The sequence below is a fragment of the Hydra vulgaris genome, chromosome 15 (assembly GCF_038396675.1).
Source record: "Hydra vulgaris chromosome 15, alternate assembly HydraT2T_AEP".
In the NCBI taxonomy this organism is placed as follows: domain Eukaryota; kingdom Metazoa; phylum Cnidaria; class Hydrozoa; order Anthoathecata; family Hydridae; genus Hydra; species Hydra vulgaris.
In genome coordinates this window covers 14,590,001-14,615,586 of record NC_088934.1, presented here as the reverse complement: position 1 = coordinate 14,615,586, position 25,586 = coordinate 14,590,001, and the positions used below count along the sequence as shown (strand labels likewise).

General features: G+C 27.7%; 2 protein-coding genes across 2 annotated transcripts in view; both read left to right on the top strand.

Moving 5' to 3' along the window:
- Nucleotides 1–4,861: 4,861 nt before the first annotated feature.
- Nucleotides 4,862–5,878, top strand: LOC136091781 (zinc finger MYM-type protein 5-like). The gene has a single exon (XM_065819494.1). The coding sequence runs from the start codon at nt 4,862–4,864 to the stop codon at nt 5,876–5,878; it is 1,017 nt and encodes a 338-aa protein (XP_065675566.1).
- A 1,058-nt stretch (nt 5,879–6,936) lies between these two features.
- The window catches only part of LOC136091780 (kinesin-related protein 4-like), a 25,677-nt gene continuing 7,027 nt past the window's right edge, over nt 6,937–25,586 (top strand). The window contains exon 1 of the mRNA XM_065819493.1: nt 6,937–7,101. Within this exon, the coding sequence (XP_065675565.1) occupies nt 6,937–7,101 (165 nt within the window). The remainder of the gene's footprint in view (nt 7,102–25,586) is intronic.

Here is a 25,586-nt window from a genome sequence, read left to right as displayed (position 1 = left end):
ACAAAGCTGAAGATATTCAAAATGCACTTGAAAACGTACTTTATAAGTTTTGCATCCGAAAAAAACAAATCCTTGGAATTAGTACTGACAATGGGTCTAACATGATTAAAATGGTGAATGATTTTGGCATCATAATTGAGATAAACAAGATTATAGAAACACTACCTAGTGAAGATCATGATGAAGGCGGAGATGATATTACAGAAGAACAGATTATTGAAGATGCAAGTAGTGAAACTGACGGTTCTAAATTCTGTGAACAGCAGTATGATGGTTACTTTGACGAAATCTCCAAAAATATGAACACTATTTATCTTCGTTGTGGTGCACACACCCTTCAACTTGCTGTCACCAATGTAATGAAAGAATCGGAAATCAAAGTCATACTTGAGCGTACTCGTAAAGTTGCAAAAGCTTATCATGCTCCAATTGCTATGGAATTTTGCAAAAATACAAAACCTTTTAAAGTAATTTTATAACTTTTTTATACAAACTAATAAATATGTTTATTTGTTATATTTCAAGAATAAAATATGTTCTATAATATAGGTGGCACTTATAGACAATGTAACTAGATGGTCGAGTACATTAAAAATGCTTAAGCGTCTTTTAGAATTACGTGATGTTGTTGAAGAGCTGGAAGGAAAATATCCAAAAGGGAGTTTTGCAGTGCAGCCATATCAGCGGAAAAAAATAAAGGAATTACAAAGTATTCTTGAAAAATCTGCTATTGCTACTCAAATTTTTCAGTTTGAGGATTTCACGCCAGGACACTTTGTCTATGTATGGGAACTGTTAAAAGAACAGTTAATGGAGGGTGATTTTAAGAAATCTGTTTTTGCTAAAGCAATAAAAAAAATCTATGGAAACTAGGGAAGCAATCCTAATGAGTAATCTTTTTTTCTGTGCAGCGGTATTTTCAGACTTACACTATCAATGTCTTCTAAACGAAGAACAACAGGTATTTTTTCTCATCATTTATTTTGTGAGAACGTTTTTTAAACTTTGATTAAAAGATTTTACTTTTGATCACTTCGATTAGAAATTGAAATTATATTTATTATTTTAGAGTTTTTTAAAGCAAATTTATTTTGTTATCTTTTTTAAAAATTTTAGGTAGTTAGGACACTCTCTGGTTGGTTCAAAAAAAGATTAATAAGCAAAAGTTTGGTTTCTATAGATTGGAGGAAGATTGTGAAACTTTTTCTACCGAGAGTTCGGATAAGAAAATGAAAGACTTGTCTCCAAAAAAGAAAATTTTTAAGAGAATGGAGCAGGCAAAAAAAAAAGAGTCAGCAATCTGATCAAGGATCTATTCAGAACATTGGGATTGAGGAGCGATAATTTAAAGGCGCACTTCGAAGCCTACCTAAACTAGCGCACGACCTTTTGAAACAAAAAGAAACCTTGACGTGCAAAAAACCTCTGGAAGGAATAGAGTTTTTCCCTTCAATTATACAATCATCGTGCAAAATTGTCACAGCGCTTCCAATGACGCAAGTTAGTGATGAGTGGGTGTTTTCAGCACTCAAATTTCTGACGCCAGATCAAAGAAGCCATATGACATCGGATCTTATTGATGATTTGGTATTTCTTAAATAACGAATACATTTGACTTGTTTGAAATTTAGTTTTGGGTTTGAAATACAATGATAATAAAGCAAAAAATTAATATTGATAGAATATTTTATTTTATTTTTTGCCCCAAAATCATTTTTTACAATATAAATGTAGTAGTAATGGATTCACATTTTAAAAATGAGGGTTGAATAAAAACAAATAGGTGTAGTTTTTATCCAACTTGGGAAACAAGCCTAAATATTTTTAATTTTCATTCAAAATTTAAATTTAACTTATTAGGTCCGGGAGCCGGAGCCGAGCCGGGAGCCGAACATTTCTTTGGAGCCGGAGCCGAGCCGTGAAAAAAGCTTGCGGCTCCACAAGCCTGCTATTAACCACCCTTAGCAACAACAACCGCCATTTATATATACATTCTTGGCATTTTACTTAACGACCTATCCAATTAGTCAATTTTATATTAGTAACTAATAAGTTTTTTGGAAAAAGAAAAAATAACCAACATGTATTAATTATAAATCAATTTATTGATACATAATAACATGGTAGATTATCAACTACAAAAATACAAATTATAGATATAGCGTATCATTTTCCCACCGCTCCCTCTTCTCATAATTTATTTTTTACGGGATCCACACTCTTTATAAAAAAAATAAGAAAAGAAAGGTGAGGAAGGTTGACCTTTTGCCTTAAACAAGGCAGATAAGTTGTGACCCACAACTTATCTGCCTTGTGAGATATGGACGCTTTATTTTAACTGCAATATGCTAAAAAAGCTTTGTAAGATTTTAGACCAAAAAAAATTATTATATGATGAAAGAAGGTAAAAACATAATATATTAATACAACAAACAAATTTGCCTGCAACTGATAGTTATACTATAAAATTGTTAAAAATGTCAAAATCTGAAAAGAGAAGGAATTTATTGGAAAGATAATTACGCAAAATAAAAAAACATATAAGCTATCAGTGAAAAAAAATTTTGTAAATTGATTAAAAAATGAAACTATTCTTACCTTGATTGCGATAAACTAATTTCTTTTTAAACTATTAGCTAATGATCAGCAAAGTCAATTTTAAATAATTAAAGTTTACTAAGTTAAAACCATATTTTAACAGTAGACAAAATGTGTGAAACGTTTTATTAATTTTTATTATAAAAGCAATCTTTTTAATTAATAACATAGACAGTGAATAATTGCTTTTTAAGTTTTTTTTACAAATTTATTGTAAGTGCTTATTAGATACCTCCTAATCCAGTGATTATTGTTGCTTAATTTGAAAATTATTAACTGCAATTTAAAGTATTTACAAAATCCTAACTGACAATAAAAGTTTATTTTTAAAAACGTAACTTAATATAAAAAAAAAGAAAAGAAACGACATTTGAAATTGAAAAAAACTGAAAAAAGTAAATGCAAATTTTTTATAAAGTAAATTTAAAAGATTCTTCAAACTTAACTAAATAAAATCTAACCTAAATATCACCACTAGACAATAACACTATACCAGGGACGTGGTGGCCCAGTACGAGGGTACAAGGACTTGTACTGGGCCCTGATTCTGGCTCAGGAAACTGGACCCCCAAAAAGAAACTGGGACCCAATCCTTAAAGAGAAAAAATTTATTTTAGTTCTATAAGTTTCTATCAGGGCATTTTTTACAACATTTTATTTAACTTGCTTTCGCGTTCGTTTTTTTGTTTGGTGTCCGCGCAAAATAAACACTAGGTCAGCGGTAATAATAAAAAAATACGCTAAACTTTAGTTTAGTCTAAATAAAAAAAAATCGTTAAGAAAAGTAATTAAAACAAACAAAAGACGACAAACTTTCTTTAGCGTAAATAAATAAAATCGCCGTTGAATAATTTTTTTTTTTTATTATACTGTTATTTAGGTGCCCCAAGAAGACCTAACGGTCTTGTCACAGAGCACTGCGGATGTACATTTAACCAGAAAGTTCACGCCTCCTTCCTTACCGTGACGCGAAAATATGTCCAAGGCTCGTTTCAAACCTGGATCTCTTGCTTATAAAACAAGCGCTCTAACCACTGCGCCACGGCCGCACAAATAATAATAACAAAAAACGTTGATTACCTTAAATTAATAGATTTTATAATGTAAAAAAGTAAGTAATGCTTTAATACTTTACTTAAAAATAGTAATTAAAAATAATAATTAAAGTTTTTAAAGTAAATAAGTAAAAAAAAAAATTCTTATCAACGTAGAAACGTAGAAATATAAAAAAGAAAGCTAAATATAAAAAAGCAAACTGGAAACTGAAGTTAATCGATTTGCTTATCTTTATCTTATCTTATCTCGAGAAAGAGAACGGAAATTACGAGCTTGATTAAACGAATCAGCTGAACAATGAGGGTCTCGGCTGAAAAAACGAAGAGAACAATATGTTAAGAAAAGGGCGGCTGAAACAGAAGAAAGTAGAGGCAAACGTATTGCTAAACGAAAAGAATACCGAAAACAAGCATTGTAGTGACGAACGATTAAACGATGTTTTTTTTTTATCTGATGAAATTAACCATCCCATCAACAGAAAAAAGAGACAATTGTAATTGAAAAGTTCAAAACAATAAATATATAAAATGCATGAATTCATTTGCTTTGCATTGATAAATATGGTTAATATATGTTTAATAAATATAATTGTGTGTTTAATGAATTTTAGTTATTACTTTTATTCACAATTACTCAATATGCTCCAGTCCACTTCCTATCAGATTTTATAAAGAGTATTACTATTTATAAATTCCATGGACCGATAGTAGTTATAACTCTAACGAAAGAAACTAATTCCCCGGATTCTATCATAGGACATATTTTTAATTTTATATTTATTTGTGTTTCAGGTGAAATGAAGGAGAAAAAAAAGAAAGAGGCAACATGGAAATACGAATCTGGTGCTGAAAAAAAATCTCAAAAACGACAACATGAATTGAAAGCAGGTGGTAATGATCCAAAGCAATTAAAGTTAACGGCAGGTCTCGTGTCAGTGCAAGTGCCAAAAATACAAGCAAAAGCTGGGACATCCTTTACAGCAACAGAGAATGTAGAATTAGTATCAATATCCATCGTGAATATCACAAGTAAGCCTATTATTAAAACAGGGCTAATAACAGAGATTAATGACCAATCATCTATACAAGACACAGACAATAATCAAGATGACATAACTGCAGCAGATAAAGGAGCAGAACTTTTCTGAATATATTCAGATACATTCAGAAGCCGAAACCATACTGAAACTGAGAGAGTGACTGTAGAAATGGGTAATTATGAAGTGCCTGTAACTGCAGCGTCGAACCTAACTCTAGCAGAAAAAATTATTCAGAAGCAACCAGACAACGTTGTAAATGTCAATGAAAATGATCCAGCTAAATTCCTAGAACTGAAAAATGCTAAAATGATTGATAAAAAGCAATTTATAGTATTAGGGCCAAATCAGCCAACAAAGCATTCAAGGTTATCTAAGTATTACACTGAATCAGTTAAAGTTAATGACATTGAAGTTGCGCAGAAAAGGTCATGGCTAACCTATTCTCTATCACTAGACAAAATTTTTTGCACTGTTTGTTTATGCTTTGGACCAAGAGAGGATATAAATTATTTACGTGATGGGTTTGATAACTGGTCAAACTTAAGTCACATCATAACAAAGCATTGCACCCAGAAAAACCATCAAAATGCTGCTGAAGCTATGGCTCATGCATTATCAGACTCCACAATTGTTAAAATATTAAATATTGAAACCATGAGACATCTGAGCAAAAAACGCAAAGAAGCGGAGAAACTACATCAATACCTAATACGAGTTATTGATGCTATTCGGTATTTGATCGCAGAGAGTATTTCTTTACGTGGAAATGAGGAAGCCAACTTTTACAACAACTCTGAAAAAAGTGAAGTCTTTAAATATGGTGCAGATAAATTTCTAAATTTGTTAAACTTACTCAGTCAGTATGATGAGGTGCTGAATGAAAAACTTTCAAATATTTGCAGTACTAAAAAACAATCTGCTGAAAGGGGTGCTAGAATTACGTTTCTTTCTAATTATACACAAAACAAGCTGATTCATACTATGACACAGAATGTCAAGAAGGATATTTCAGAAAAGGTAAATAATTCAGTATTCTTTTCACTATCAGCTGATGGCACCACTGATATTACACTCTGTGAGCAAGCTTCTATTGTATTACGTTATGTTACGCTTGCTGCAAGAAAGGCCGTTGTAAAGGAACATCTGATTTCAATCGTTGAAACTGAAACAACTACTGGTGAATGAATAAGTGAAAAAATCAAAGATGAACTCAAATCAAATAACTTAGATATTCAAAAGTGTGTGGGTATGTCTTTTGATGTTGCGAGCAATATGCAAGGAATAAACAAAGGAGTTGTAACACATTTGAAGCATTGTTCTCCCATAACAATAAATATTTATTGCAGATCTCATGGAACAAATCCGGTAATAAAAACTTGTGCAAAATCTTCTGTTGTTTCTGTTAACCTTTTTGGAACAGAAAACAAGCCCTGTGATGTGCAAAAATTAAAGACTTTTCTATACGGAAACTCAAGGAAACGAAATGATATATTTGAGAAGTGCAAATATCTTCTTGAGGATGTGAATCATTATCTTGAACTGGCTGCTACCCACAGTGTTTGCTTCAGTGCCTTACAAAATGCTACAGACCGACTGCTGACACTATACCCTGCAGTAATCAATTGTCTTGAACAAATTTTAAATGACATGGAATTTAAAATGAATGTTCGAAGTGAAGCGCAAGGTCTTTTATTCCGGTTTCAGTCATATGAAACAATTGTGACTTTATGTTTCTTCGATGTATCACTGGAAAAGCTTCAAATACTAAGGGACAGTTCTGGCAAAAATGTTATTTTATTTGCTGTTAAAATTACAACTGAAGCTGAGCTTGAACAGCTAACATTTGTTGAGAAAAGGACTCGCAGAAAAAAACGGCTTTGATGAAACAGAAGATGAGCGGCTTACTCAGGCTGAAGATCAGTGGCTAGCAGAAGTGTTTTATACTGTAGCTGATTCAGCAACTGCAGTTCTTGATGACAAATTTTCTTCTAAGCGGAAATTTTTAGAAAGCATAGACATTTTTTTATTGAAGAACATGAGTGAAGATATTAGTCATAATTTTCATAACTCTAATTTACAAGAAAAAATTCAATCAGTGCTTAAGAAATTTAAAATTTGTATCAGTTTAAATGAATTCACAATTGAAATGATTGATTTTGTGCAGATCTATAGAAAGGCTTGCCGAGAAGGATAACAAAACTTTGCCTTCTTTTCTCACCGTTTACAATTTTATGCTGAGGACTATGTTAGATGCTGTATTTCCCTCTGTTGCAGTTTTATACAAGATATTTAGTACTATTCCAACAAATTCAGCAGAGCGTGAGAGAGTTTTCAGCAAACTGAAACTTGTCAAAAACTCTTCTAGCAAATCGGTTGACATCAGAGCATGTTGGGGATCGTGTTCTCTTGTCAGTGGAACATGAGAAAATGTGGAATTTGACGCATTCAGACATAATAAAAAACTATGCTGATACAAATGAGTTATCTAACATTTTGTATCCATAAAAAACTTTTTTTAGTACAAATATATTTTTCCTTGATCGCATATTTGTCTCACGCTAAAAGTACTTCACCGGGCCCCTCTTCTGTAAATTCGTACCTGCTCTTCAGGTGCCACCACGTCTCTGAACTATACTTTTAGGTTCGTAACAAATACGATTGAATATCTTACATAAAATTATTTAAAACCAATAAAAGAAAAAACTTACTAATATTTAAAAAAGGTCATCTTTATCTTCTATTAAATTGACAGCCTGTAAAGATTCAATACATCACCTACTAAACAGAAAGTTTCATTAAGTAAAGCATTAAAATATAAAAATTTAGTAACTTCAAAATTAGATTAAAAAACATCTACTGCTTGTAAATAAAAGTATATATATTTTTTTTATATTGTGGTTTTATATAAATAAAAGTATATTTAGTAATTATATAATTTAACATAATGATAATAGAAGATCCTTAGATATTTTCACAAATACAAAACTTACCACGTGCTTATCTACATTGCCTTGTGCCTTAGTTAATAGCGGTTCGAGTGCGCAGTGCCAATATTAAACTGGTATAATACTATTTTGATAGTTATCAAAATTAAATTCTGTCATTGTAGAGCACTCGCTTTAGAATACTTAACGGAAGCGTTACAAAATAGCCATGAAACTTTAAATTTCTTTATTATCCTAATTTTAATTTTTTTAACTTTTTAGTATTTTTAAGTTGATAAAAATGATTTACTTTAAATACAAAATTTTTAAATATATTTTTAATAAAAACATTTGAATTTAAACCCCTTGCTGTGTTCATAAAAAGTTTAGGTCGCCGCGTGGCAAGCTTGTTTTTTTTTTAACTTTTTTTTTTTAATTTTAAATGCAAAAAAAAAAAACAATTTCATAGTTCTCTTTTAAAGGTGTTTAAAATATCAAAAAAAAATTAAGGGCCTCGATCTGTACCTCAGAATTACAGCACTAACAGCTCGGCCACATTGGCACATACTCTATGAAATTTTAAAATTATTTGAAAAACAAAAGACTCTGTAAATCGGAAATAAATGCTATAGCTCAAATTAAAGATGTTGTCGCAATGCAAGTAAAACTGTAAAACCTAATACTACATAACTATTATTACAAAATTTAATATAACAAACATAAATATATACACTAAACATATAGTTTCGTGCAAAAATACACCTTCGTTTGAAGATACACTTTCGTTAACAATAATTTAAAAAAGTGCTGTGACACTTTCTCGCCATTACATCGCTTACAATGGGTGCCAAAGGTGTTGTGTCAAGCTCGCTCGAAAGGGCACTATTAAGTTCAGTACTATTATAAGTAGATAATAGTAATAAAAAACTTGTAATTACAATACTACAATAGTTTATGCAAATTTGCATAACCTGTTGTAATAAAATTGGATAAACTATGATGATTATTCAGTAAACAGACTAGAATTTATTTAGCACGTTTGATATTCTGTAGGCTTAGTTTACTGGACCAAAAAAGCTCTCGAATCCATTCATAAGAATTTCAGTCAGTTTTGGCGAATGAGAAAAGTTGAAGAGCACAGTCCAAACTATATTAAAGCGCTTAAAAACGCAGTTGTTGCTTACAATTACAAACATTTTTTAAGTAGCTTTAAATTTGCAGGTATCTTGTAAAATGTTCTTTATTAAGCTCCGATGAACAAATGTTTAACATAATTCTTTTATATATTATATGATGATATTTAACATGCAAAATATAAATAACGATTAACCACATAAAATAGAAATTTGTTATTGTTGCAATAAATTATTAGTAGCTAACTCTATTAGTGCCCTAATAGCCCATCATTAAAGTATAGTTCTGAAACGAATTTTCAAATTTTTTTTTGTGTTATGTTAAACTAGATTGACTTTCATCGACAGATGTTATACTTTATCAAAAACATTTTCTCGTTTAAAAAAATCTCTTTAGGGATTAAATGAGATAAACTTTAAACTTCTTTCGGTCATGAATCTTTGTTTTTAAAGTTTAAAATCTACCAATAATTTTTGATCTAATTCATGATAGAACTTAAAAGAAATTTTTATGATCTTAGGAGACGTAATTCTGTGAAGAACTACGTAATTCTGTGAAGTAATTAGGGATCGGGACGGGGTTGGATTAGCTCCACCTAAAATTTTTGTCATCCCGTTTGATACATCTTGAACAAGAAAAGTTCGTAGCACTGTCTAAAATACGTGAATTCTTATCCGGTCCCCGGTGAAAAGTTGTTTTTTACATTTTTTTGAACAAGGAAGATTCTTCTGACAACATGCAAAAAAAAAATTTCAAGAGATACGTTGCATTGTCTTAATGCACGTTCCAATGCACAGTCTATTCGGTGTGTTTGAAGAAATCAAGCTGATATTGATACCTGATGGAACGTTTTTTGATTTATTTTGTTTAACGCGCCAACATCGATACAATGAAGTAAAAAAATCCCACTCTTATGCTGATACAAAAGATGTCGGCAAGACAACGGAAAAACGTCCGCATGTAATCTGGGGTGTATATAAACTATATGTGGAATACTGAGGCTCAAGCTAAACTTTATTGTTAATGCGAACACATATAATAAATATATATATATATATATATATATATATATATATATATATATATATATAAATATATATAGTTATTAACGATTACAACAACTTTCAGTAAATAAAAAAAGTTATAAGATTTATTGTTATAACAATATGTTGTTTATTCTTGAATTTAATCCAATCTAGTCTAATGCCAAGAAAAATTAGCAACTTTTTATATAAATAAGCTGAAGTTGCTTCAAATTAATTTATCCTTGTTAAACAAAAACAGTGATCAGTGCAAAGGACCGCAGTATATATATAAAACGTTTTTGTTTTAAACTTCAGACATCATTTTTTTGATATAACTTTAGTAGAATTCGAAAGCATTTACTTTGATTAAAAATCCTGGTATATGTGTTATGTGTTTAATATTGTTTTTATTGTGTTTATTTTAAATGAAAAACATTTTTGTTACTTTCAGAAACTGTCTGAGTTATGACATCAGTATGAACCTGTTTCGAAGATAACTGTATTTTTGATATATGCTCGCCAAAATCTTTTTTAAATATTGAAGCTATACAACCTTTATAACATTTTAATATGTTTCTGCTTCTAATTACATATATAAAGGCATTAAATATGGCGTTAATTTTGCAACAAAAACCTGCCCACAAAAAAAATTTTCTTGCACTGCTAAATGAATTAAGTTTATTTAAATATTGTATTACAAAAAAATTGAAGGCACTGGCAGCCACAGGAAAATATGAAATCGTATACGTAATTGATATTATAATCATAGTTTGAGTGAGTCGCCTCTCCACTACATCGTGTTGTGCAACACGAATTTCTTTAGTTTTCAGTTTCTTTTTTGTTTTTATCAATAATAAAGTATTCGTAACTAATACAATTAATATATTGATGAATATGTAGAAGGCCACACAAAATGAGTAATAAGATTGCTGCCGAATTGGGCTTTGAAAATTATTTAGAAGTGCACACCAAATGCCTAATCCAAAAGATAGAAGAAAATGAAAACATAATATTGTTAATGTGTAAAAGCCATTGAATTTAACGCCACAGCATTTTTTATCATTTAAAATAGCATTAAACCGTTCAATGGATATTAAGGAAACAACGGAACCTGAAAAAGCCAATGGGAATACTCCCCAAAATGCTAATATAGTATAAATTATACAAGAAAAATACTGATCTACCATCAGAACTACAACCATTTCCAGTGGCATGTAAACTAAAGCAATCACCAAATCAACCGAAGACAATAGCAACACAAGTTTTTCGTTGTCCGTGTATCTTCTTTTCTTTCTTCGTAAAGTGCGAAGTCCATTCACTAATAGAACATTTAAAATAAATATTAAAATACCAATAATAATATCAACAGTATTTATTACCAAACCGTTATAAATATTTGCAGTTTTGTCGACACCAAGACGGCATTTAGAGTTATTTTGATTTTTTGTTCGCAAAAGAAACAACAAATTTTCAAAGCTTACGTTACTCCTTAAAACCTATGATATTGGAATCATAGTCATATTTTTCAACAAAAATTTAAAGGTGAAATCGGTCTACTAATAAGACAGACTACAAAAAGATTTTAACTTCGTAGTTCGAAGATTGTAATAACAAAAGTAGTTTTGCCAAAAGCTCTTTCGTATTAAGAATAGTTTTACAATAGTTCAATGTTAACAATAATAAATTAAATTCTTTATTATTCAACACAGTATAAATACTTTTTTTAGTAAATTACAACAACACTTTAATCAAATTTTCAACATTCAATTAATTTGCCATTCGTATTCTGAAAATCACTGCGTTTCTGTTATGTGCTGGGCAAAATCCTTTTTTAAATATTTATACAAAAATACAACCCAAATAAGATTTTTGATATTTTTCTTTTGCAGGTTTCGTATACAAAGGTATTGAGTAGTGAGTTTATTTTACAAAAAAAAATATTTGCCATAATAAAAATTTTTCATGCGTTGTCAACGGATTTGAGCTCACTCAAACATATCATAAAAAGTTAATGGAACCAACAGCCACAGGCAATTATAAATCATGTAGAAACTTGATTTCAGTATAAATATTTGAGTAAGTCTCCACCACATTTTGTTACAAGAATATCTTCATTTCTTAACTTCTTTTTCGTTTTAACCAATAATAAAGTATTCATGACTAATACAGTAAAGATATTGCTGGTTGTTTAGTTAATCACGCTAAAAAGTAATAAAGTTGTTAATAAAGCGTGCTTTGCAAATAAATAAAAAAGTGTGTGCCTAATGCTCAACCCAGAAGATATAAGAAAATGAAAACGTAGTAATGTTGTTATATAAGCGCCAATGAATTTAACGTTTCAATATTTTTTATCATTTAAAACTGTATTAAACTGTTTAATGGAAATTAAAAAAAAATTGTTGGTGAAAAACCACAGTAAAAAAAAAGCTAAAATATTTTAATAGAAATAATTGTGCCAGAATTCCGAATTGGCATTTAATATTACCTATTTTTAGTCGCGTGTAAACTAAAGCAACCATATATCAGCTGAACAATAAATATTCAATTTTTTTGATGTGCGTGCTACTCCTTCTTTTTGTTTGTGATTTAAAAATCTTATTTGCCAATATAAATATTATTACATCAATAATAATATCAATAATGCTTGTTATAAAACTATGCAACCTAGCCGGCATTTTTACGTTTAAATAACGTTTCAAAAACGTCCAATTGTCCGTTCAGAGGTAGTTTGCTTTAGGTATCGTAATTCGGGGCTATTTAGAAAAGATAAATAAATATAAGTCAAGATAACAGGTTTTATAGTAAATTAAAATTGCAAAAAGCAGTAAGTTTGGGTAAACTAAGTTTAAGTTTCACTTTTGTTCAAGATAAGACAAAATATACTTTATAATTAAGGAGTGAAGTAAGTTTTTGTCAACAACGTGGAAAACGTAGAACTATGACTTTTTTTTCGTCAAAATACCGCTATTTTTAAGTAACTACAGTTAAAATAATATTACTTTTTGTCATTATGAAGTTTGTCCTAAAAAAAAAGAAGGTATTTTTAAAACAAACAAAAAAATGTGATAATTAAAGATTTATTTTAAAAATGAAATAATTGATTTTTTTTTAAAAAAAACTCATTGTCTTCCTAATCAAACAAATAAAAAAAACCTTTCGATTAGATAAGCTTGTTTAACTATCATATCTTTTCTTATAAAACTGTGTTTATTGTTTGCGAAAATAATCACTTTTTGCACTATGGCATTTCTTAACAAAATTCTCTCAGTAGATGCTGCATTGAAAATCTTTAATGATAATTGAAGTGTGAGTTTTTGTATTGTTTTCTTACAATAACATTTTCACCAATACATTATAATTTAGTTTCTTTAAAATTTTCTTTTCTGAGCTTCTAGAAAGACTTTTAGCTAGGTTATTGAATGATGATAACCTTATTTTTTTATTTAGGAATGCAAAAATTTTTTCAGCTTTCTCTCCTAGAATATCATAGGAAGCAGACACATTTTCTGACATAGTAACGTTCTTGGAGAATTTGTAGATCAGATTCTAGATATAGTGATAGATTATCTCAAGGAACAATTTTTAAGGTTTTCTAGATCTGGAAATAATTAAGAAATAATGACTGACTGGCAAAAACAAATGAAAACTTTAAAATTAAAAGCATGGTTTCATATGTTTAAAAGAATTGATTTTAACAATATTGATGATTAAAAATTAAATAGTAGTATATTGGCATTATTCGATTTTTTTGATCCAGTAAAATATGATTTATATTACTAGAATTTCACAACCAAAAAAATTACACAAAAGAAACCTAACTAATTAATTTACATTTAAAATTATTTGTATATATATATATATATATGTATATATATATATATATATATATATATATATATATATATATATATATATAAATATATATGTATATCAATTTTTTTTGTCATTTTACAATCTTTCATCTATAAAGATATTTCTGATGAGTCTTTATAAATAAAACAAAATGTAACACAGTGTAAAGTAAAAAACTTTGATAAGTCATATTTTACTAATTTTTATATATATATATATATGTATATTATATGTGTGTATATATATGTGTATGTATATATATATATATATATATATATATATATATATATATATATATATATATATATATATATATATATATATATATATATATATATGTATATTATATGTGTGTATATATATGTGTATGTATATATATATATATATATATGTATATATATATATATATATATATATATATATATATATATATATATATATATATATATATATATATATATATATATATATATATATATGTATGAAGCCGGGGGCTTCAGTACATACATCGACTGATAAATAGCCTGACTCACAGTGGAGTGCTGCTAAATAAACAGAGAGTTTGGGATGGGGCAGCAATCTTTTCATTCGATATTCTTTATTTTCGTCTTCTCTTTCTAATAAAGCTGAATCGATTTAGATGAGCAAAAAAAGTGAGCAAATACTCACAAAAATATGCTCTAGTATTATACCACATCCATATTAAATAGTATGAATATAATATTTAATCTTGATATCAAGTATTAATAATATAATATTTAATATCGATGTGGTATAATAATCAAAATTTTTTTTAATTTTAAAATCAATATCAAGTTTATTTACTAAGTTTACTATAAAGAAATGTCGTTCTACAAAACATTAGATATACCTTGCAAAAACAGATATGATCACAAATCTTACACAAAAACACATAGGCTCTTGCTCAATTCCAGATAACGAATTGTAAAAAAAATGAAGATCTATTAATCATGCAAGTGTTAAAATAAAAAATAATGTATTTAGTAAAGTTTTAAGGTGTTTTATTCTCAAAATTTAAATGATACCCAAATTATTGCATAGAAGTTTAATATTCACACTGTAATCGCAGGCCTCTTTCAAGCAACTACTCATATAGCTGCAGTTTTATTTTGGATTGATAAAACTGTTAAAATGTGAGAATTTAAACGATTAAAAGATTATAATTCTTGATGGTTACCACCAAACCCAGCAGCAAAGTTAACAACAAAATTTTTTTTTAATTTCAAATCAATACTAAAGGCATCTATTCCCTAAACAATCCTTGAATAAGCTCATGAATGCTCTACTAAATCTTATAATTCTAAAGCACCAGAGGTGTTGTTATTTTTTTTTTTTTTTTTAATATGCTTAGAAATCAAATTTCTATACTGCTATAGAAAAATCGCTAAAATATATGATTGAAGTTTAAAAAACTTGATGTCGTTAATTAGAAAAAAACAACAAATTCTCTCTTAATAAAGACCAAGGATAATACTACCAAGTTAAAACTCAACTTCTTGTTACTGAATATTAATGCTGCAGTTTTTTTTTATGGAAAGGAAAATGATTTCTTAGGTTACGGAATTTTTTGTGAAGAAATATTAACATTTCAAAGGAATTTAAAAAAAGTATCCTAATCCTTGAGAAAATAACTTCAAAACTAGTGAACCTGGATGCATTGAAAGTAATGTTTTATCATTTGGGGATTTAATTTGTTACTGTCACATCAGTTCAAAAGATAGCGACATGATTGTAAGATGTACCAATACACAATGAAAAATTAAAAATTGCTAAAGATAAATGATTTTTCGACTGAATGAACAACTTTTTCCAATATGCAACAGATTCTCCAACTTTAGTAAATAAAAAATCAACCGGAATCGAATCAATTAGAACTTGACTCTTTGTTAGGTATGTGACATAAAATTTTTAGTTAAGTAAATATTATATTGCTACGTAGGGCATGTAGGGCATAAGCTGGCGGCTAGAGGGGGGCTCCGAACTGCAACTTTTACCGCAAATAAGTGGAACATTGTTTTATAATAAAGTATTTTAATAATGTAAAGTATCTTTTTTATGAAACAGAAGTTCTTATATTTTGCTCCCAGATCATAACCAAATATGAGCGATGCACCTTTGAGTTAAGGGTAAATACCACATCCACCCTTAACTCAAAGGTACACCTTTCAGTTAGGGGTGATTTATTTAGCACATTCTATTAACAAAAAAGATTCATTTTAAAAATAATATTTTTATCTCTAATAAATAAGTAAATCAGGCATAAAAAATAAAATTTATACTTTACTACTTTACAACTTGTGGCTAGTGGTGTATAATTTGACTTACGAGGAGGGCATGCGCCCGTTGTTGCACTTCCACCCCTTCCCCACCCAATAAAAAAGTTTGAAAAATATTTTAAAATGTAAAAATATTAGTATAAACAGATATTTTACCACTTTACAAGATGCATTACTTTATTCATTTTCACAGCGGAAAGAGAGTGTGCCCCTCAAATGGAAAAAAACTAAAAAAAAAAAAATGCCTAAAATAAACTTAAATTAAAAAATATTTTCAATTTAAATAAGCTGATTGAACAAGTGTTTTGACTTGCACAAAATATTGTGCAAGTCACAACACTTGCTGGTTACCTTTTTGCAAGTCACTTGCAATACTTTTATGCAAGTCATAACGTTTGCAGTATCTATTTTGGCATTATTAAACATTAAAATTATAAAAACAAATAATATTAACATTAAACACAAATGATACACATTAACATTAAGAAAAAATAAAAAGTCTCCTGGTACAACATCTGCAGCCAGCTGGAATCTTTCATGCAATAATATATAGCTCCAGAATCAATTTTATCGTTTTTTCAGTAAGAAATATTGTAAATTCTTTTTCACAATTTTATTTCTTATTTTTCTACTCTACCATCCTATATGATACTTAGATTGTTTAGTATCATACCATTTGTGGAATAATTTTCTACTAACAATTCTCTCAGACATAACATCATCTAAATCATTCAGTTGCTTTGTTGATAACTAATTACCCATATTTTTAACTTGACTGAAAGTCATTAATTGTAGTTTTGGCTCTAATTTCCTTTTTTCTTTTATCTAAAGTATGGCGCTTGCAAGTTTGTCTCTTATAAATTGCAGATTGAATTTGAGTGGTTGTAGGCAGAAGACTTTTTATCGCAAGAATGTTGTGAGGCGTCAGATAAAATACATCGATGCTGCTAAAACGACCCTAAATATCAAAATGACCCCAAAAATTAAGTATCAAACATGTTTGATTAGCATTATTTAGAGGCAAAAGAGGAATCGAAAATAGACTATTTTTTTCGAAAAGTTGTAAATATTTTACTTCTTTATTTCAGGTTTTTTTTTTTTTGAAAATAAAGACTTAAGCGACATCTTATTCCAAAGTTTTTCTTCTTTTTAACTTTCTGCTACTGCTATAATTTAATAGTAACTTGAAGTTGGTCACTTTAAAGAAGATTTTCAGTTATTCGAACTTTCAGTTATCCGAAGTAAGTTATTGTTTCCCTTGGAGGTTCGAATAACCGGGAGTTTACTGTATTTTAGTTTCCGCTTAACACATTTGCGTAAATAGTATTTAAATTTAAGATATATTTATTTAATTTGAGAATAGGAAAGTTAAAAATAATTGTTTACAAATTTAATCCGCCATTTGTAAAAAGGGCAAAAAGCAGCTTCACTTTTCAGATCGAAGTTAAACATCTTTTTATATAATATATTATTACGTAGCAATTGTATCAAGAGGGTGAAAATAACAATTCAAAACATTCAGAGTTTTACCCCAAGTATATACAAATATATATATATATATATATATATATATATATATATATATATATATATATATATATATATATATATATATATATATATACATGTACAATATATGATTGAATACTAGAAATAAAAGAATGATAACAATATAATAACAACTACAATAATATAAATAACAACAATAATAATGAAAATAATAACAATAATAACAATAATAGCAATATTAACACTAATAATAAAAATAATAATAGTAATAATACTGACACTTTTAATTCTTATAGTATTAACACACCACATTGTCCACAACAAATTAAAGATATGCGTGCGTTTAAATGCGATTTATTCAAATTAATTAAAATTATGCAGTTTAGAATGGTTCAATGCGCCTTCCAAATAAATTAAAAAAAGACAATTCTTCTATTCGAAAATCAACGTATACTTACACTTGCGCAGATAAAACATCAAGTTTATATAAATTATTAAAAGACTAATGCAATAAGTTGTGAATGAATGCTACTACATCTAATTCTAATCTAAAATAATAAAACCAACCCTATAATAAAAGATCATATTAATAAAGAAGAAAAAACTATTCTGAAGAATCATGATGTTTTTAAGAAAATCGATATAAACAGTTCTTCCGATTGTTTCATTACATTAAAAGACCATTAACCTAATTTTTTAAATAATCCTACTATTCGTCTAATTAACCCAGCTAAGAATGAAGTTGGTAGAATAAGTAAACATATTTTATCAGATATTAACACCAACCTCAGAAATATTTTGCAATTAAATCAGTGGATAGTACACAAAATGTAATAAATTGGTTCAAAATCATCAATGACAAACATTTTTATAAATTCCTTATTTTCGACATCATTGACTTTTACCCTTCTATTAATAAAAAGCCACTTATCGACTCCATCATCTTTGCAGACCAATACGTTTCCATTGATGCTGATCATATATCTTTAGTTCTCTACGCGCGTAAATCTTGACTATTTACCAATGACTAAGTTTGGATTAAAAAATCGAGCAGTTTGTTTGATGTTACCATGGGTGCATTTGATGGAGCGGAAGTGTGCGAATTAGTTTGTATTTTTCTTCTCTTCCAGATTTCGCAATTTTATAAAAAACCTGATTATGGATAATATAGAGACGATGGCTTAGCCTTGTTTAAAAACGCAAGCGGTCCAAAAATGGAAAAAATTAAGAAGCATTTTACTCAAATATTTAAACAAAACAACCTCTGTATTTTCATTCAGTCTAATATGAAAATTGTTAATTACCTTAATGTTACATTTAATTTTAATAACTACACTTTTCAACCTTACCATAAACCTAATAGTGCATTAAATTATACCCATGCTAGTTCCAACCATCCACCAAACATTTAAAACAATTACCAACCTCATTTGAACATAGATTATCTTCCAATTCTTCAAGCAAAAAAATTTTCCAAAAGACTGCTCCTATTTATAAAGACGCATTAGAAAAGTCTTGATTTCACACCAATCTCCGATATCATTCAAATCTTAATCCTTTTAATACTAATAAATGAAAAAGAAATATTATATGGTTTAATCCTTCTTTCAGTAAAAATGTGTTAATAAAAATTGGACACCTTTTCTTAAACTTAATTAACTTGCATTTTCCATTACATCATAAGCTCCACAAAATTTTTAACAGAAACACAATAAAAATATAGTTACTGCTGCATGCCAATCAATTAATAATTCACACGACCAACAAATTTTGAACAACAAACTCACCGCTAACGATATAAATTGCAACTTCATTAAGAAAACTGCATGCCTGTTAAATAACCAATGTATATCAAAAAATGTTGTATATAAAGTCACTTTAGCATTACCTAATTCCAGTCTAACGGAAAAATGTTACATAGGTATTAGTGAAAACGCATTCTAGTGCAGATTTTCAAACGACCTTAAATCATTTAATGCAACCAGGTATAGGAATCATACAGAACTTTCCAAGGAAATCTGGTAATATATAGACGCAGGTAACATGCGTATAATTAAGTGGAACATAATTAAAAGATGCCAATCTTATAATTCATCTACAAAAATGTATAACCTTTGCATCAATGAAAAATACTTTATCATGACTTTTGATAGTCGATTGCCACTTAACAAAAAAAATGAATTGGTTTCTGCTTGTAGGTACACCAAAAAATTTTTACTATCTAACTTTGATTCCGGCGATTAGCAAATATCGGATTACGTATACCTGACGTCAAATGCCATTGCAACGCTAAACTTGTATTTTGTATAACTGCTTTTATTTTATACTTGAATAATATGGCTAATGATTGCCGAATGGCATGAAACTTTAAGCTCCATTATAAAGTTGTGTTTTTTCATTTAAAATATTTTGATGTTGTTAAATCAATTTTTTTTAAAAAGACATTGATCACTTTTAAACAGACGAGAGTTGTACTTCCAGCAGTATACAACATTTATCAATATATATATATACAGTTTTTTTTTTTTTTTTGCCGTTCGAATATTTACAAACCGTTTGTTAATAACAAGATATGTACGTAGCAGGGGCGAGAAGAAGACTAATATGTCTTACCGCCAAGTCCCTTGATAAATTCCGTAAATATAAACCTTTATTTAAAAATAAGCACTTCCTTTTAACAATATAAAATAAACAGACGTAAAATTGATAAATATATATATATATATATATATATATATATATATATATATATATATATATATATATATATATATATATATATATATATATATATATATATATATATATATATATATATAACATCTATTATTAAAAAATAACAAGAAGCGCTTTTAACTTTAACATATTCTTCTAAAAGCATAAAAAAATTTAATTTTAATATTAGAAAATTATGAATTAATTTTTATTATTATTATTATTTTATAAATATTAAACTTCAAATAACAAAACCAAAGTCGAAGGATCAAAATATAAAAAGAATAACAACACATATTAAACAAAAAAAATATAAATAAATTTGAAAAGTTATCAAGTGCATTTAAATTAAGCGTTTTTAAAAATTAATATACTTTTCATTTAAATGGTAGATCAATCGTAAGGATATTTTAAAATTTTTAGAAATAGTTTTGTGGTAGATCAAAAGTTTAGATTTGAACTCATTAAACATTGTAAGAGCTTTAAGTTCAGTCGTGAGTATTTTATTCCATGGCTTTGGTCCTCTAATTGAAATTGAAAACTCAGAGGCAACAAAATAACTTTTGGGTTGTATATATAGGTGTTACTTGAATATCTAGTTAAGTTTTTATTCTGATTTGTATTGAAGTTAAATTAAAAGTTTTTGGAAAAATACTATTATTAATTTTGAACATAAAAATTAGAATATGATAAATATTTATTTGGTAGATATTTAGTATATTTAACTTAGTAAATAAAGGTTTGCAGGGTATATAGCGGCTTTCATTGGATATAATTCTGATTGCATGTTTTTTCATATTAAAGAGTTTTTTTTGATTTATTTTTATTGATACTACATCATGCAATATTAGCGTAATTAAAAAAGGAATGAATAAAAGAAAAATATAAGAGTTTTAAACAACTTGAATTTAAAAAAGGTTTTACCCTATAAAGTAGGCCAATGCTCCTTGATATTTTACCTTTAATATATTTTATATGATCTTTCCATGTTACATTTTTGTCAAGGAGTACTCCTAGAAATTTTAATGATACTTCTCTTTTTATTTCGCAATTGTTAATACAAAGATTTGGAAGTTTTAATGGAATTTTGTCACGTTCATGATAGCGATGGAAAAAAGTGTATTTTGATTTAGTTAAATTTAGAGATAATTTGTTTGCTGTAAACCATTCAGCAAGGTATAGTAGTTCTGTGTTTACAGTTTTAAATAAAAAATTTATATCTCTGTGAGTATAAAATAGAGTAGTATCATCTGCAAACAAGATTGTGTCTTATACATTACAAGATTTGCTTATATCATTGATATATACTAGAAATAAGAGCGGTCCTAATATAGATCCTTGGGGTACTCCACAAGATATATTCATGTTGTTAGTTTTTCCGTTATTATGAGAAATATATTGCTGTCTGTTTTAACAGGTAGCTTTTAAACTATTTAAGGTTGGAGTGTTTAGTAGCGTAGTTTTTTAATTTAAATTATAAGATATAATGATTTACAGTGTCAAGAGCCTGCTTAGATCAATAAAAACGCCTAAAATATATTTGTTTTCATCAAAAGATTTAGGAATATCATAAACAAGATGAACAATTGCCTGATCAGCAGAATGTTATTAATATCTAACAAATAGTACAGTCTTTTATACATAATATGTTCTAATATTTTTGAGAAGTATGGTAGAATTGAAATAGGTCTATAATTTGCAATACAAGTTGCATCTCTAGATTTTAGAACTGGTTTCACCCTTGCAACTTTTAATTTGTCAGGAAGATTCCTTGTTCGAAAGAAAGACTGAAAATGTGCAAAAGCGAATTTTTTAAATAAAATATTGATTAAATTATGATATTGCTACTTACATCATCAACTCCATTATCTTAATTTGATTTTAATAAATTTACAGCATGAAGTAGTTCTTTTTCAGATATCTAATCATTTTCTATAAGATTATTATTAGAGGTTAAGTATGATTCAAAGCTAGTTTTACAATTTTTAATTTTTAAAGCCAAACTTGGGCGCGTATTAACAAATGCATGATTGAAAGAGTTAGCGAATAAAGAATCATTAGTAACTTCACGATTAATTATAATGAGTTTTTTGGGAAATCCATAAGTGCTTATGATTTTTTTACCTATCACCTCTTTCATTATGCGCCATATTTTTTGTACATCATTTTTGCAGTTAATTTTAACTCATTAGTATAATATAGTATAATATTTTGAATACTTTATAACTGTTTCGAAAAGCCGTATATATTTTTTTATATATTTTTTTTTCGTTTTCATAAGTTCTTCTTTTAATAAACTTTTCGTAAGCGTCGTTTTTTGTTTTGATCAACTTACTAATAATCGCTTCATTATAGTGGCTTTGAAATATGCTATGAAAACAATCATAAGCTTCCTCTGCATTTTTAATTTCTTAAATAGTTTCTCAATTTGTTGTGGATAATAGGTTGATAAAAGTATAAATGAATGAATTATCAATTATTTGGTTTTTAATTTTATTTTTTCCTTATATTTTATTGATGTTTTTTTGTGAAATTATAAACACTGGAAAGAGGTCTGAAATGTCAGTGAAAAATATTCCACTCTTAAATTTTATATTTTTGAATTTGTTAATTATGATTAGATCAATTAATGAAGCACTATTTTTTGTTATGCATGTTGGTTTTTTAATTGTTGGAATGAAACCATTTTGAAATATAATATTGGTAAAATTTCTGACGCTTTTATTTTTTTCATAATGGAGCAAGTCTAAAATAAGATGACCCACAAAATAAATCAGCTTGCCACAAATATCATTTTTTGTAATTAAACATTTAAAGTGTTTGTTAAATACTTTTATATTACCTAAAAGTGGTCTATATATGTCGTGTAAAATTATGTTTTTGCTGGCGTTGTTTAATACCTCAATGGTTAACAACTCAATAACAATCTTTTGTTATTGAGTTGTTAACGATTCTCAATAACAATTTTTTGTTATTGAGAAGAATTCATTCTTTCGAATTTAAACGAAGTTTAAATTCTAAAGAATTACTTATGAAAATGCACACTCCTCCTCTTGCTTTTCGGATCCTCTTAATTGACGAATAACTTTATAATTATTAACTTAAAAGTAAGAGTTATTTTCAATTTCTTTATTCCGGCACCATGAATAGCATATAACTTGAAAATTAATTTTGACGCTAAATAAAAATTCATAAAATTTATCAAAATTTTTTGTATACTCCTTATATTTAGATGCTGGATGGATAGTGCATTATCATGTATATATATATATATATATATATATATATATATATATATATATATATATATATATATATATATATATATATATATATATATATATATATATATATATATATATATATATATATATATATATATATATATATATATAAATTAGTAAAAATCACTTATCTAACTTTTATCTTCTTCTTAAAGTTTCACCATTGCTGGATCATTAGGAAGAGATACTAAATCTCAAAAACAGTTCAATTTATAGAAGAAAATATTTTACAGGAAGTTATAAATTATTATAAAAAAATTGTTAATTACTATATTTTTTTGTTAACGGGAAGTTACTGAAAGTAATTATTAAATAATTTTCTTTGGAATGGGGATAGTTTAATTTGGTCATAATTTTTTAAGAGGTATTTATTTTCGTGCCTACATTTAGAAATTAATTCAGATTTTTTATTTAATAAATTTTCTTGATTTAAATTAGTAACTATTAAAAATTTTTCTTGCAAACATAGCATACATTTTTTGGAAATGTTATTATAAGCAGGGGCAGATTTTAGAATAGACCATTGTAAATTATAATTTTTATTTTTTTCTTTTAAATCCCAAATATATTTTGACACCATAGTCTCTTTTGAATATTTTTTGGGTTTAAACGATTGTTTGTGGTTGGCATAACGTTTTTTCCATTCCCCTCGGTTAAGCCAATATATTGTTTATCAGAATTATTTTGTGAGGAAACAATGCACTTGTAAATTACATTTTTCGAAAGGCATTTTCCATTTACAGGGCAATCTATTTTTTGTTTACAATTACAATAATCAGTGTTTTTTTCCTTATATATGTTCATTTTTATTAATTAACGCGTAGTTGTGGTCTTTTATAATTCTTTCTAAACTTTTTGTACAACTATAACTTACTTTAATGGTATTTCTGTTAAAAATCTTATGTAATTTATTAGAGGGAGGAAAATGTTTGTCTACTAATTTTAGAAAAATTTTACCTATATTTGTTGAAACATTTTTGCTGTACGGGGGGTTGAACCAAATTATGTTTCTATTTCTATTACGCTTTTTTGCAATTTTCTTTTCAAGTTTTAGCTCGAAATTAAAAACAATAGAATTTGGAAAATCCCATTTAGAAATTACTGAGGACACTATCCGTATAATAAAGCACTGCAAAAAAATTTTACTCTATTTTGATAAGGAAACAAGGAAGAAAAAAACTGCTTTGATGTAACAAGGGGAAGTTACGACTAGTGCTAGGTTTTAATAGTAATAATCTAAACACTGAAAACAACAAAAAGCATAACAAATGAATATATTAGTAAAACAGCATCAGTTTACAGGTCCATCCTAGGTAAAAATAAATAAAATATAATTAATTCATTTATTTTATATTTTTGTATTTTAGCGTAAACATAAACAAACATAAACATAAAGAAAACTACATTTTTAAAATAAAAATAATTAATATAGTCAATTCTTTTAAAGGAGCATAAATTGTTTATTGAAGTAAGCTCTTAAAAAACACATTACATTTAATGTTTTGTCGTTTAAACTTGTTCTGTACCTTGTGCCAATTGAACCTGCTGCAGAAAAAGCTCTTTCCGACTCTACACTGGTTGGGAGAACTGCTGAAATATACTTCGGGAGTTTGTTTAAATATTTTTCTTTAATATTTTGTACCTTGAAATACGCCATTTCTTTCTTGACTATATTTAAAAGACCAGATGTTGTCTTTGAATCACTAATCTCTTCGTGAGCAATAGTTATCATTTTTTTTTAGTTACTAAATCAAGTTTTTCCTTCATTGACATTGCTTGACTTGATGTCGCCACTGCTGATAAAACCGTAGATTCACTAGTTGATTCAGTTTCATTCACTTGCACAACTTCAGCTTTAGTAGTTTCGGAATCGTTTTTTAAAAATTGTTGAATGATTTCTACAATATTTTTTTCCATATTCGATTTACTTGTTGTTTTAAACACGCCGTATTTATTTTCATTATTTAAAGCTGTACGTGGACATGGTTTATGAAGATATGAATGTATATCAGAATATACGGTTCTTCTCTCACTTATTCGAAATATTAAATCTTGTTTCAATTCATTACTTAAGGTGGCTACCCACTATTGAAAGTCTAAAAAAAAAAAAAATTTTCTTTCTATTTTTTGGAAGTTTTAACCTTTATAAACAA